At 46.5% G+C, this 14,650-nt stretch overlaps 1 protein-coding gene across 3 annotated transcripts in view; it reads left to right on the top strand.

The window, feature by feature from the left end:
• The window catches only part of ice2 (interactor of little elongator complex ELL subunit 2), a 60,306-nt gene that overhangs the window by 15,174 nt on the left and 30,482 nt on the right, over positions 1–14,650 (top strand). For all 3 annotated transcript variants that reach the window (XM_031832862.1, XM_031832863.1, XM_031832864.1), the window contains exons 8-10: positions 8,341–8,522; positions 10,775–11,615; positions 12,525–12,691. In XM_031832862.1, the coding sequence (XP_031688722.1) occupies positions 8,341–8,522; positions 10,775–11,615; positions 12,525–12,691 (1,190 nt within the window). The remainder of the gene's footprint in view (positions 1–8,340; positions 8,523–10,774; positions 11,616–12,524; positions 12,692–14,650) is intronic.

The raw sequence follows: 14,650 nt of genomic DNA, 5'->3' as shown, positions 1-14,650 counted from the left end.
GTGGCAGCATCATGATATGGGGATTTTTTTCAGAGGCAGGGACTGGGAGGCTAGTCAGGATCGAGGGAAAGATGAACAGAGAAAAGTACAGAGATCCTTCATGAAAACCTGCTCCAGGACGCTCAGGGCCTCAGACTGGGGCGGCGGTTCACCTTCCAACAGGACAACAACCGTAATAACACAGCCAAGACAACGCAGGAGTGGCTTCAGGACAAGTCTCTGAATGTCCTTGAGTAGCCCAGCCAGAGCCCGAACTTGAACCTGATCTAACATCTCTGGAGAGACCTGAAAATAGCTGTGCAGCGATACTCCCCATCCAACCTGACAGAGCTTGAGAGGATCTGCAGAGAAGAATGGGAAAAAACTCCCAAAATACAGGTGTGTCAAGCTTGTAGCGTCATACCCAAGAAGACTGGAGGAAGTTAGTGTTATTAAAAAAATAAATATATCCCTTCCCTTTTTGTTTTGGATCAATTTTTTTTGTTGCTATTTTTCCAACATGACCCTAAATCTACTTTCCTGTCTGGGTTTCAAACATGCAAAACACATAATTTATAAATAAATATATATATTTTTTGACCCGTTACCCGGTGAATTTAAAATGGATTCTATTTAGATTTTTTTGGGTCACTGGCCTACACACAATATCCCATAATGTTAAAGTGGAACGATGTTTTCTAAATATTTACAAAGCCATTTAAATTGAGATCCACTTGTGTCAATAAGTATTCAACCCCTTTGTTATGACAAGCCTAAATAAGTTCAGGAGGAAAAATGTGCTTAACAGGTCACATAATAAGTTGCATGGACTCAGTCTTTGTAATAATTTTTTGAATGATTGCTTCACCTCAGTACCTTACACATACAATTATCTGTAAGATACCTCAGTTGAGCTGTGAATTTCAAACACAGATTCAACCACAAAGACCTGGAAATTTTTACAATGCCTCAGAAAGAAGGGCACTTATTAGTAGGTGGGTAATTTTTTGGTGAAAAATAAAGCAGACATTTAATATCCCTTTGAGTGAAGTTATTAATTACACTTTGGAAGGTGTATCAATATACCCAGTCACTACAGACGTCCTTCCTAACTCAACATGAGGTCAATGGTGACTTTAAAACAGTTACAGAGTTTAATGGCTGTGACAGGAGAAAACTGAGGATGGATCAACAACCTTGTAGTTACTCCAGAATACTAACCTAAATGACAGAGTGAAAACAAGGAAAACTCTACAGAATCAAAATATTCCAAAACATGCATCCTGTTTGCAACAAGGCATTAAAGTATTACTGCAAAAAAATGTGGCAAAGCAATTATTTTTGTCCTGAATAAAAAGTGTTATGTTTGGGGCAAACACATCACTGAGTACCACTCTCCTTACTTTCAAGCATAGTGGTGGCTGCATCATGTAATGGGTATCCTTGTAATCATTAAGGACTGGGGAGTTTTTCAGGATAAAAATAAACTGATTGGAGCTAAACACAGGAAATGTTGTAGAGGAAAACCTGTTTCAATCTGCTTTCCACCAGACACTGGGAGTTTAATTCACATTTCAGCAGGACATTAACCTAAAATACAAGGTCATATCTACACTGTAGTTGCTTACCAAGAAGACACAATGTTCCGGAGTGGCATTACAGTTTTGACTTAAATCTGCTTGAAAATCTATGGCAAGACCTGGAAATGGTTGTCTAGCAAACATCAACAACCAATTTGACAACTTTAAGAATTTTGAAAAGAATAATGGGCAGGTCACATAATTCCCATTACACTCCAGGTGTGGAAAGCTCTTAGACTTACTCAGACTTTCAACAAAGTATTGACTCACGGGTCTGAATACTTACGTAAATTAGATTTCTGCATTTAATTTCCAGTAAATTTGCAAAAATTTCTTAAAGCATGTCACTTTGTCATTATTGGGTATTTTATGTAGATGGGAAAATGTTTTCATCCATTTTGAATCCACATCAAAATGTGGAATAAGTCAAGGGGTATGAATACTTTCTGAAGGCACTGTATATATATTTCCCTGTGATGTTCAGAGGACGAGGGAAAGTGATCTGAAGTTTAGCTAAAAATGGGCTATTAATGTCATCATTTCATTGATTTACGACTTTAGTCGACTTTCGAACAGTTGGTTCTATCAAATAAGGGGGAAAAAGCACATGAAAGAGGACATTCTCAGCTAGTGTGAGGTCAAAAACCTCTTTACAGAAAGTGTCTAGGCTGACTCAAACATAAGGGAAGTATTTTTGTTGTAGTGGGGTCAGTAAAAGAATATACTTGAAGGAAAATTATACAATATATTGTATCGTAGTAGAATAAACGTGGCAAAAACAAATGTAGAATTTCAATTGCTATAGCTTCCAAAATATTTTTACGTTGGTGGGTAAGAGCCAAGATGGAGCCTTGGTGGCTTCAACACAATGGTGGGGGAGTGCCAAGATGGAGGCGCGTGGCTTCAAAACAGTGCCCCCTGTCAGTCATCTAGTGCATATATAAATCATTGGTTAAAATGCAAGGAAGGTAGCTGTTATCCTAAGAAAAATTATTTGGCCCGGGGGTGGGGGCCCCAAATGCGGTAGTCCGGCCCAAAACGAGCAAATCAAAAGCAAAGCGAGAGCAGAGATTTACAGGTTGACTGCTGGGGCCCATTCCATGGGGAAAAAAGTGAGTCAGTAAGGTGGGTAATGCTGATATACCGAGGGAAGTCCAAAGTAAATAGAGTCCAGAGCCAATAGGTGATGAGAGGAACAGTCAACAAGCCGGTGATCGGAGGAAGGCTCCAGGCAGGTGGAAATGATCACACAAGAAACTTGGATATCAGTCAGCTAGCGTGCTAGGTTGAGAAAGTTACGGAACTCCGGTAGCCTACTTCACAGAGAACAGGCCGAAAAGTTGACAAAACTAAAAGGAGAACGAAAATCAAATCAAGAACAGATGAGGTACTAAACAGTTGGAAAGTAATTACATGCTAGCATGGCTAGTGGCTAACATTAGCCAGCTCAAGCTATTGAGCTAGGGAGCTAGCATATGAACTCAGTAGCAGAGTGGGTTCTCTTATTGACGGTGGCAATAGTACATTGAGGGTAGTTAGGATGTTATCAGAAAATAACTTCATATATATACAGTACCAGTCAAAAGTTTGGGGACACCTACTCATTTCAGGGTTTTTCTTAATTTTTACTATTTTCTACATTGTAGAATAATAGTGAAGACGTCAAAACTTAGAAATAACACACATGGAATCCTGTAGTAACCAAAAAAGTGTTAAACAAATCAAAATATTTTTTCGATTCTTGAAAATCGCCACCCTTTGCCTTGATGACAGCTTTGCACACTTGACATTCACTCAACCAGCTTCACCTGGAATGCTTTTCCAACAGTCCTGAAGCAGTTCCCACATATGCTGAGAACTTGTTGGCTGCTTTTCCTTCCCTCTGAGGTCCAACTCATCCCAAACCATCTCAATTGGGTTGAGGTTGGGTTATTGTGGATGCCAGGTCATCTGATGCAATTGGGTTGAGGTTGGGTGATTGTGGAGGCCAGGTCATCTGATGCAGCACTCCATCACTCTCCTTGGTCAAATAGCCCTTACACAGCCTGGAGGTGTGTTGGGTCATTGTCCTGTTGAAAACAAATAATTGTCCCACTAAGCGCAAACCTGATGGGATGGCGTATCGCTGCAGAATGCTGTGGTAGCCACGCTGGTTAAGTATGCCTTGAATTCTATATAAATCACTGACAGTGACACCAGCAAAGCACCATCACACCACCTCCTCCATGCTTCATGGTGCAAACCACACATGCTGAGATTATCCGTTCACCTGCTCTGCATCTCACAAAGACTCCGTAGTTGGGCTATTTTTTTGGGCTGCAATCTGAGGCTGGTAACTATTGAACTTATCCTCTGCAACAGAGGTAACTCTGGGTCTTCCTTTCCTGTGGTGGTCCTCATGAGAGACAGTTTTATCATAGCGCTTGATGGTTTTTGCGACTGCACTTGAAGAAACATTCAAAGTTCTTGACATTTTCCGGATTGACTGACCTTCATGTCTTAAGTAATGATGGGCTGTCATGTCTCTTTGCTTATTTGAGCTGTTCTTGCCATAATATGGACTTGGTCTTTTACCAAATAGGGTTATGTTCTGTATACCACCCCTACCTGGTCACAACACAATTGATTGGCTCAAACGCATTAAGAAAATAAATTGCACAAATTAACTTTTAACAAGGCACACCTTTTAATTGAAACGCATTCCAGGTGACGACGTCATGAAGCTGGTTGAGAGAATGCCAAGAGTGCAAAGCTGTCATCAAGGCAAAGGGTGGCTACTTTGAAGAATTGTTTAACACATTTTTGGTTACTACATGATTCCGTATGTAATTTCATAGTTTCAACAAACCTGATTCTCTTTTTGTTGTATTATTATTATTCCAAAACATTTCTCTGCATTGTTGGGAAGGGCCCATAATTAACATTTCATTATTAGTCTACACCTGGTGTTTACGAAGCATGGGGCTAATAACATTTGATGGTCACCAATGGTCACCTCCTTAAGGTGATCTCTAAGATCTCCCTGCCCACGCCACCCTATACAGTAAGTTTACGTTCAGCTGCTGACCTTCCATGTAACCTATATGGAACTGTATAACTAGTGAAGTGAAGTAACTAGTAAAAACATTTCTCTGCATTGTTGGGAAGGGCCCATAATTAACATTTCATTATTAGTCTACACCTGGTGTTTACGAAGCATGGGGCTAATAACATTTGATTTGATAGTGTATGAACAGAAAGGTGTGTACAGCACTAGTTACATTGGATGAGCCATGACTAGAATACAGTATATACCTATAACGTGGGTAAAACAGTATGTAAACATTATTACATTGACCTTTGTTCAATGATTCTATGTACGTAGGGCAACATTCTCTAAGGTTCAGGGTAGAGTACCGGGTGGTAGCCGGCTAGTGACAGTGACTAAGGTTCAGGGTAGAGTACCGGGTGGTAGCCGGCTAGTGACAGTGACTAAGGTTCAGGGTAGAGTACCGGGTGGTAGCCGGCTAGTGACAGTGACTAAGGTTCAGGGTAGAGTACCGGGTGGTAGCCGGCTAGTGACAGTGACTAAGGTTCAGGGTAGAGTACCGGGTGGTAGCCGGCTAGTGACAGTGACTAAGGTTCAGGGTAGAGTACCGGGTGGTAGCCGGCTAGTGACAGTGACTAAGGTTCAGGGTAGAGTACCGGGTGGGAGCCGGCTAGTGACAGTGACTAAGGTTCAGGGTAGAGTACCGGGTGGTAGCCGGCTAGTGACAGTGACTAAAGTTCAGGGTAGAGTACCGGGTGGTAGCCGGCTAGTGACAGATGGTCTCGATGATGCATCTGTAGAAATTCGTGACGGTCTTAGGGGCCAAGACACAGTTTCACTCTGGTGGTGTGAAGGGAACATTTCAGGTCCTCAGTGATGTGCATGCCGAGGAACTTGACGCTTTGACCCACTCCACTGCTGGCCGTTGATGTGGATGGGGACGTGCTCTCGCTGCTGTCTCCTGTAGTCCACGATCAGCTCCAGGGGACGGGCCATCTGGAAGTTCAGACCCAGAGCCCTGAGCTTAGTGATGAGCTTGTTGGGCACTATGGTGTTGAAGGCTGATCTGTAGTCAATGAACAGCATTCTTACATAAAAAGGGCTTTGCAAAGGCGATTGCGTTGCCTGTGGATCTGTTGGGGCAGTATGCAAATTGTAATGGATCTAGGGTGGCGTGTAAGGTGGAGCTAATGTGATCCTTAACTAGCCTTCTAAAGCAATTTGTTATGGCAGAAGTGAGTGTTACAGGGCAACAGTCATTTAGTTCAGTTTCCTTTGCTTTCTTGGGTATAGAAACAATGGTGGATATCTTGAAGAAATTGGGGATAACAGACTGGTATTTGGAGAGATTGAATATGTCAATAAACACTCCAGCCAGTTGGTCTGCATATGCTCTGCTTTGAATGCCGTCTGGGCCAGCAGCCTTGCGATGGTTAACACTCTTAAATCACTTACTCACGTCAGCGACAGAGATCGGTAGCACACAGTCTTCATGAGAGGCGGGGCCCGCGTTGGTGGCTTGGTGGTGTTTTCCTCAAAGCGGGCGAACAAGGTCCTTAACTTGACCGGGAGCGAGGTGTTTGTGTCCGCAACGTGGCTGGCTTTATTGTCTCCCTTTATTGTCTGTGATTGCCTGTAGTCCCTGCCACATATAGTGTGTCTGAGCAGTTGACTTGCAACTCCACTTTGTTCCTGTGCTGTTGTTTGTGCCTATTTTATTGCCTTACAGAGCTGGTCTGTTTGTACACGTCCATGTTCCCAGTCACCTTGCTGTGGTTAAATGTGGTGGTTCACACTTTAATTTTGCATTTTGAATGCTGCCATCTATCCACATTTTTAGGTTTGGATAAGTTCTAATCATCACAGTCGTAACAACATCCTCTATGCACTTCCTGGTGAACCCAGTCACAGTAGTAACAACATCCTCTATGCACTTCCTGGTGAACCCAGTCACAGTAGTAACAACATCCTCTATGCACTTCCTGGTGAACCCAGTCACAGTAGTAACAACATCCTCTATGCACTTCCTGGTGAACCCAGTCACAGTAGTAACAACATGCTCTATGCACTTCCTGGTGAACCCAGTCACAGTAGTAACAACATCCTCTATGCACTTCCTGGTGAACCCAGTCACAGTCAAAACAACATCCTCTATGCACTTCCTGGTGAACCCAGTCACAGTCAAAACAACATCCTCTATGCACTTCCTGGTGAACCCAGTCACAGTAGTAACAACATGCTCTATGCACTTCCTGGTGAACCCAGTCACAGTAGTAACAACATGCTCTATGCACTTCCTGGTGAACCCAGTCACAGTAGTAACAACATGCTCTATGCACTTCCTGGTGAACCCAGTCACAGTAGTAACAACATCAATCAATCAATCAAATTTATTTATATAGCCCTTCGTACATCAGCTGATATCTCAAAGTGCTGTACAGAAACCCAGCCTAAAACCCCAAACAGCAAGCAATGCAGGTGTAGAAGCACCGGGGCTAGGAAAAACTCCATAGAAAGGCCAAAACCTAGGAAGAAACCTAGAGAGGAACCAGGCTATGTGGGGTGGCCAGTCCTCTTCTGGCTGTGCCGGGTGGAGATTATAACAGAACATGGCCAAGATGTTCAAATGTTCATAAATGACCAGCATGGTCGAATAATAATAAGGCAGAACAGTTGAAACTGGAGCAGCAGCACAGTCAGGTGGAAGTTGAAACTGGAGCAGCAGCATGGCCAGGTGGACTGGGGACAGCAAGGAGTCATCATGTCAGGTAGTCCTGGGGCATGGTCCTAGGGCTCAGGTCAGTTGAAACTGGAACAGCAGCATGGCCAGGTGGACTGGGGACAGCAAGGAGTCATCATGTCAGGTAGTCCTGGGGCATGGTCCTAGGGCTCAGGTCCTCCGAGAGAGAGAAGGAGAGAATTAGAGAACGCACACTTAGATTCACACAGGACACCGAATAGGACAGGAGAAGTACTCCAGATATAACAAACTGACCCCAGCCCCCCGACACATAAACTACTGCAGCATAAATACTGGAGGCTGAGACAGGAGGGGTCAGGAGACACTGTGGCCCCATCCGAGGACACCCCCGGACAGGGCCAAACAGGAAGGATATAACCCCACCCACTTTGCCAAAGCACAGCCCCCACACCACTAGAGGGATATATTCAACCACCAACTTACCATCCTGAGACAAGGCTGAGTATAAGCCCACAAAGATCTCCGCCACGGCACAACCCAAGGGGGGGGGGCGCCAACCCAGACAGGATGACCACAACAGTGAATCAACCCACTCAGGTGACGCACCCCCTCCAGGGACGGCATGAGAGAGCCCCAGCAAGCCAGTGACTCAGCCCCTGTAATAGGGTTAGAGGCAGAGAATCCCAGTGGAAAGAGGGGAACCGGCCAGGCAGAGACAGCAAGGGCGGTTCGTTGCTCCAGAGCCTTTCCGTTCACCTTCCCACTCCTGGGCCAGACTACACTCCTCCTCACATCCTCTATGCACTTCCTGGTGAACCCAGTCACAGAGTCAGTGTATATGGCATACTATTCCCAGAGGTGACCCGGAACCTTTCCCAGTCCAGGTGATCAAAACTGTTTTGAAGCATAGATTCCAATTGGTCAGACCAACGTTGAACAGTCCAATGAGAGATCTATAATGTTCAGACCTGCCATAAAGTCAACATCTGTTTAATAAACTAGTTTTCATGATGTGAACCAGCAGACCTGTAAGTAATGTATCTGTATTGCAGGCAGTAGCCGGAGTAAGACGGTGTACATCGACCCTCCACTGCTGCAGACAGAGATGACTGTGAGAGAGAGGAGTCTGCTGTTCCATGAGGAGAGCATGAAGCTGTCAGTCAACAAGACTGGAACCAAGAATGTCTTCCACCTCATGACTGAGACTCCAGCTATGAACAAACAACTACCCGCTGTATGTAGCCTAACCTTAACCCTACATCTCCTAGCTGTCTGTACCCTAACCCCTAACCTTAACCCTACATCTCCTAGCTGTCTGTACCCTAACCCTGACCTTAACCCTACATCTCCTAGCTGTCTGTACCCTAACCCCTAACCTTAACCCTACATCTCCTAGCTGTCTGTACCCTAACCCCTAACCTTAACCCTACATCTCCTAGCTGTCTGTACCCTAACCCTTAACCGTAACCCTACATCTCCTAACTGTCTGTACCCTAACCCCTAACCTTAACCCTACATCTCCTAACTGTCTGTACCCTAACCCCTAACCTTAACCCTACATCTCCTAACTGTCTGTACCCTAACCCCTAACCTTAACCCTACATCTCCTAACTGTCTGTACCCTAACCCCTAACCGTAACCCTACATCTCCTAACTGTCTGTACCCTAACCCCTAACCTTAACCCTACATCTCCTAGCTGTCTGTACCCTAACCCCTAACCCTGACCTTAACCCTACATCTCCTAGCTGTCTGTACCCTAACCCCTAACCTTAACCCTACATCTCCTAACTGTCTGTACCCTAACCCCTAACCTTAACCCTACATCTCCTAACTGTCTGTACCCTAACCCCTAACCTTAACCATACATATCCTAGCTGTCTGTACCCTAACCCCTAACCCTGACCTTAACCCTACATCTCCTAGCTGTCTGTACCCTAACCCCTAACCTTAACCCTACATCTCCTAGCTGTTTGTACCCTAACCTTAACCCTACATCTCCGAGCTGTCGGTACCCGAACCCCTAACTCTTGACCTTAACCCTATATCTCCTAGCTGTCTGTAGCCTAACCCTGACCTTAACCCTACATCTCCTAGCTGTCTGGAGCCTAACCCCTAACCCTGACCTTAACCCTACATCTCCTAGCTGTCTGTACCCTAACCCCTAACCCTAACCCTACATCTCCTAGCTGTCTGTAGCCTAACCCCTAACCCTGACCTTAACCTTACATCTCCTAGCTGTCTGTACCCTAACCTTAACCCTACATCTCCTAGCTGTCTGTACCCTAACCCTGACCTTAACCCTACATCTCCTAGCTGTCTGTACCCCAACCCCTAACCCTGACCTTAACCCTACATCTCCTAGCTGTCTGTACCCTAACCCTGACCTTAACCCTACATCTCCTAGCTGTCTGTACCCTAACCCCTGATATTAACCCTACATCTCCTAGATGTCTGTACCCTAACCCTGACCTTAACCCTACATCTCCTAGCTGTCTGTACCCTAACCCTGACCTTAACCCTACATCTCCTAGCTGTCTGTAGCCTAACCCCTAACCCTGACCTTAACCCTACATCTCCTAGCTGTATGTAGCCTAACCCCTAACCCTAACCTTAACCCTACATCTCCTAGCTGTATGTAGCCTAACCCCTAACCCTGACCTTAACCCTACATCTCCTAGCTGTATGTAGCCTAACCCCTAACCCCTAACCCTGACCTTAACCCTACATCTCCTAGCTGTATGTAGCCTAACCCCTAACCCTGACTTTAACCCTACATCTCCTAGCTGTATGTAGCCTAACCCCTAACCCTGACCTTAACCCTACATCTCCTAGCTGTATGTAACCTAACCCCTAACCCTGACCTTAACCCTACATCTCCTAGCTGTCTGTAGCCTAACCCCTAACCCTGACCTTAACCCTACATCTCCTAGCTGTCTGTAGCCTAACCCCTAACCCTGACCTTAACCCTACATCTCCTAGCTGTATGTAGCCTAACCCCTAACTCTGACCTTAACCCTACATCTCCTAGCTGTATGTAGCCTAACCCCTGACCTTAACCCTACATCTCCTAGCTGTCTGGAGCCTAACCCCTAACCCTACATCTCCTAGCTGTATGTAGCCTAACCCCTAACCCTGACCTTAACCCTACATCTCCTAGCTATATGTACCCTAACCCTGACCTTAACCCTACATCTCCTATCTGTATGTAGCCTAACCCCTAACCCTGACCTTAACCCTACATCTCCTAGCTGTATGTAGCCTAACCCCTAACCATGACCTTAACCCTACATCTCCTAGCTGTATGTAGCCTAACCCTTAATTTGGTTTCATAGCAGATGTTTTGTAATTGTTTCCCTTGCTAGAGTAAAGTTTGTTTCTAACTGTGTGCTCTACAGGAGAGCTCTAACTCAGTGTGTGCTCTACAGGAGAGCTCTAACTCAGTGTGTGCTCTACAGGATAGCTCTAACTCAGTGTGTACTCTACAGGAGAGCTCCCAGAGGAGGCTGGCCTCGTTTGAGACCTCTGGTCTGGACTTTGGACTTGATCTCACAGACTTAGAAACGTTTGGAGAAACGACTCAGTCCCCCAAGAGGCTGAAGACCCATCATCTACAGAAAGACTTAGTCAGTCAGCCTAAAACCAAGTCTAAACAGTACAGTGGGACCCTGGGTAAAGAGGTATCTAAGGCCAGCAGAACTCAGGATGAAGAGGTGAACTTATTATGGACAAACACAAAGGTGGTTTCAGAGACAGAGGGGAGAGAGCTAAGAGAGCAGAGCTGTGCTGAACAATCATTGGCTGCTACTGTCCCTTCAGCCAATCAGCTGAAACCTGGCTCTGTACAGGACTCTGAGGAACAGTTATCCTCAGGTGGAGACTCAGAAGACGAGCGCCTGGTGATTGATGACCCTGTATCCCCAGTCTCCACCACCAACAGGTTACCCCCAACCACGGCGACCCAACTCTCCCCAACACATCAACAGGACACTCCCCGATCCCCCTCTGCCTCCTCACCACCACCCCTCGCCACCGGGACAAGGAGAGTGGCCAGGAAGGCTAAGGTACCAGGGGGCTGTGACCAGCTGGGTCAGATCCTAGCCATGCAGAAGGCCATGCTCAAACCCAAACCCTCTAACAACCAGACCCAGGACCCAGCCAGACCCTGCTCCTCCCAGCCCGCAGAACCCCTCTCCAACCCAAACCCCCAGTCGCTGGTGAAGCCCTGTGTGTCCAACTACCTGGAGAGTACCCAGGATGGAGAGACGTATGTCGACACCCCTTCTCAATCTGGACCAATAGACAACAGGAGGACTGTACAACAAAAACGTTAGTATTAACCATCAACATGGACAGATATAAATATATTCAGTATGTGAGACTGTAGCATGGTATGTGTGTAGTGATTATAGCTGTGGTTGTGTTACATGTTAATGTGTCCCCCCCAGGGCTGATGTGTTACATGTTAATGTGTCCCTCCCCCCAGGGCTGATGTGTTACATGTTCATGTTCCCCCCAGGGCTGATGTGTTACATGTTAATGTGTCCCTCCCCCCAGGGCTGATGTGTTACATGTTAATGTGTCCCTCCCCCCGGGGCTGATGTGTTACATGTTAATGTGTCCCCCCCAGCGCTGATGTGTTACATGTTAATGTGTCCCTCCCCAGGGCTGATGTGTTACATGTTAATGTGTCCCTCCCCAGGGCTGATGTGTTACATGTTAATGTGTCCCTCCCCAGGGCTGATGTGTTACATGTTAATGTCACCCCCCCAGGGCTGCTGTGTTACATGTTAATGTCCCCCCCTCCCCAGGGCTGATGTACTACATGTTAATGCCCCCCCATGGCTGCTGTGTTACATGTTAATGTCCCCCCCCAGGGCTGCTGTGTTACATGTTAATGCCCCCCCCCCCCCCCCCCCCCCCCAGGGCTGCTGTGTTACATGTTAATGCCCCCCCCCCAGGGCTGCTGTGTTACATGTTAATGCCCCCCCCCCAGGGCTGCTGTGTTACATGTCAATGTGTCCCCCCATGGCTGCTGTGTTACATGTTAATGTGTCCCCCCCAGGGCTGATGTGTTACATGTTAATGCCCCCCCCCATGGCTGATGTGTTACATGTTAATGCCCCCCCCCAGGGCTGCTGTGTTACATGTTAATGTGTCCCCCCAGGGCTGATGTGTTACATGTTAATGTGTCCCCCCCAGGGCTGATGTGTTACATGTTAATGTCCCCCCCCCCAGGGCTGCTGTGTGATGATCTCATGGGGGGGGCTGAGGATGAGGAGGACTATTCATCTCCAGAGGAAGGAAACCTGCTGTATAAACTGTACAGTCTACAGGACCTGCTGCTGCTGGTGCGGAGTGACGTCTGTCTGGCACACACGCGCAGGCTGGGCACCAGCAACAAGGTCTGGAACACACACACACACACTCACTTGCAGGCTGGGCACCAGCAACAAGGTCTGGAACACACACACACACACGCAGGCTGGGCACCAGCAACAAGGTCTGGAACGAACACACACACACACACACAGAGCGCGTGTGTGTGTGTGTGTGTGTGTGTTGGGCACCACAACACTGGGCACCACAACCAGGTCTGGAACACAGATACAGAGCCTTCAGAGAGTAGTTATGTTTTGTTGTTACAAGGTGGGATTCAAATCTAATTGTCATTTTTTTTGTCAAGGATCTACACAAAATACTTGTTAATGTCAAAGTGGAAGAAACATCTGTGAAAAATAAAACTAATATATCTTAAATACATAAGTATTCAACCCCCTGAGTCAATACGTTAGAATCACCTTTGGCAGCGAGTCTTCTGGGTAAGTCGCTTAGAGATTTGCACACCTGGATTGTACAATATTTGCACTCAGACATACAGCTCGTTGAGTGCAAAGGCCGTAAGCTAACAAGAACATGCTCATCCAGAAGCAGCGCTCCTAGTGGCCGGGGACTTTAATGCAGGGAAACTGTAGTCTGTTTTACCTCATTTCTACCAGCATGTCACATGTGCAACCAGAGGAAAAAAAAAAACTCTGACCACCTTTATTCCACACACAGAGATGCGTACAAAGCTCTCCCTCGCCCTCCATTTGGCAAATCTGACCATAATTCTATCATCCTGATTCCTGCTTACAAGCTAGAACTACAGCAGGAAGTACCAGCGACTCGCTCAGTATGGAAGTGGTCAGATGACGTGGATGCTACGCTACAGGACTGTTTTGCTAGTACAGACTGGAATATGTTCCGGGATTCCTCCGATGGCATTGAGGAGTATACCACCACAGACATTGGCTTCATCAATAAGTGCATCAATGACGTCGTCCCCACGGTGACCATACGTACATACCCCAACCAGAAGCCATGGATTACAGGCAACATTCACACTGAGCTAAAGGCTAGAGCTGCCGCTTTCAAGGAGCGGGAGACTAATCCGGACGCCTATAAGAAATCCCGCTATGCCTTCTGACACACTATCAAACAAGCAAAGCATCAATACAGGATTAAGATTAAATCCTAGTCCACCGGCTCTGACGCTCGTCGGATGTGGCAGGGCTTGAAAACTATTATGGACTACAAAGGGAAACCCAGACGCGAGCTGCCCAGTGATGCAAGCCTACCAGACGAGCTAAATTCCTTTTATGCTCGTTTCGAGGAAAGCAACAAGGAAACATGCATTAGAGCACCAGCTGTTACGGACGACTGTGTGATAATGCTCTCTGTAGCCGATTTGAGTAAGACCTTTGAAACAGGTCAACATTCACAAGGCTGCAGGGCCAGGTGTATTACCAGGACGTGTACTCCGGTCATGCGAGGTCCAACAGGCAATTGTCTTCACTGACATTTTCAACCTCTCCCTGACAGTCTGTAATACTAATATGTTTTAAGCAGACCGCCATAGTCTCTGTGCCCGAGAACACTAAGGTAACCTGCCTAAATGACTACCGCCCCGCAGCACTCACGTCGGTAGCCATGAAGTGCTATGAAAGGCTGGTCATGGCTCACATCACAACACCATCATCCCAGAAACCTGAGACCCACTCCAATTCACATACCGTCCCAACAAATCAACAGATGACACAATCTCAATCGCACTCCACACTGCCCTTTCCTACCTGGACAAAAATAACACGTGAATGCTATTCATTGACTACAGCTCAGCGTTCAACACCATAGTGCCCTCAAAGCTCATCATTAAGCTAAGGACCCTGGGACTAAACCCCTCTCTCTGCAACTGGATCATGGACTTCCTGACAGGCCACTCCCAGGTGGTAAGGGTAGGCAACAACACATCTGCCACGCTGATCCTCAACACTGGAGTCCCTCAGGGGTGCGTGCTTAGTCCCCTCCTCCTGTACTCTCTG

This window comes from Oncorhynchus kisutch, linkage group LG10, assembly GCF_002021735.2.
Source record: "Oncorhynchus kisutch isolate 150728-3 linkage group LG10, Okis_V2, whole genome shotgun sequence".
Classification (NCBI taxonomy): Eukaryota; Metazoa; Chordata; class Actinopteri; order Salmoniformes; family Salmonidae; genus Oncorhynchus; species Oncorhynchus kisutch.
Note: the sequence above shows the minus strand (reverse complement) of the source record. Positions and strands in the feature narration are given on the sequence as shown.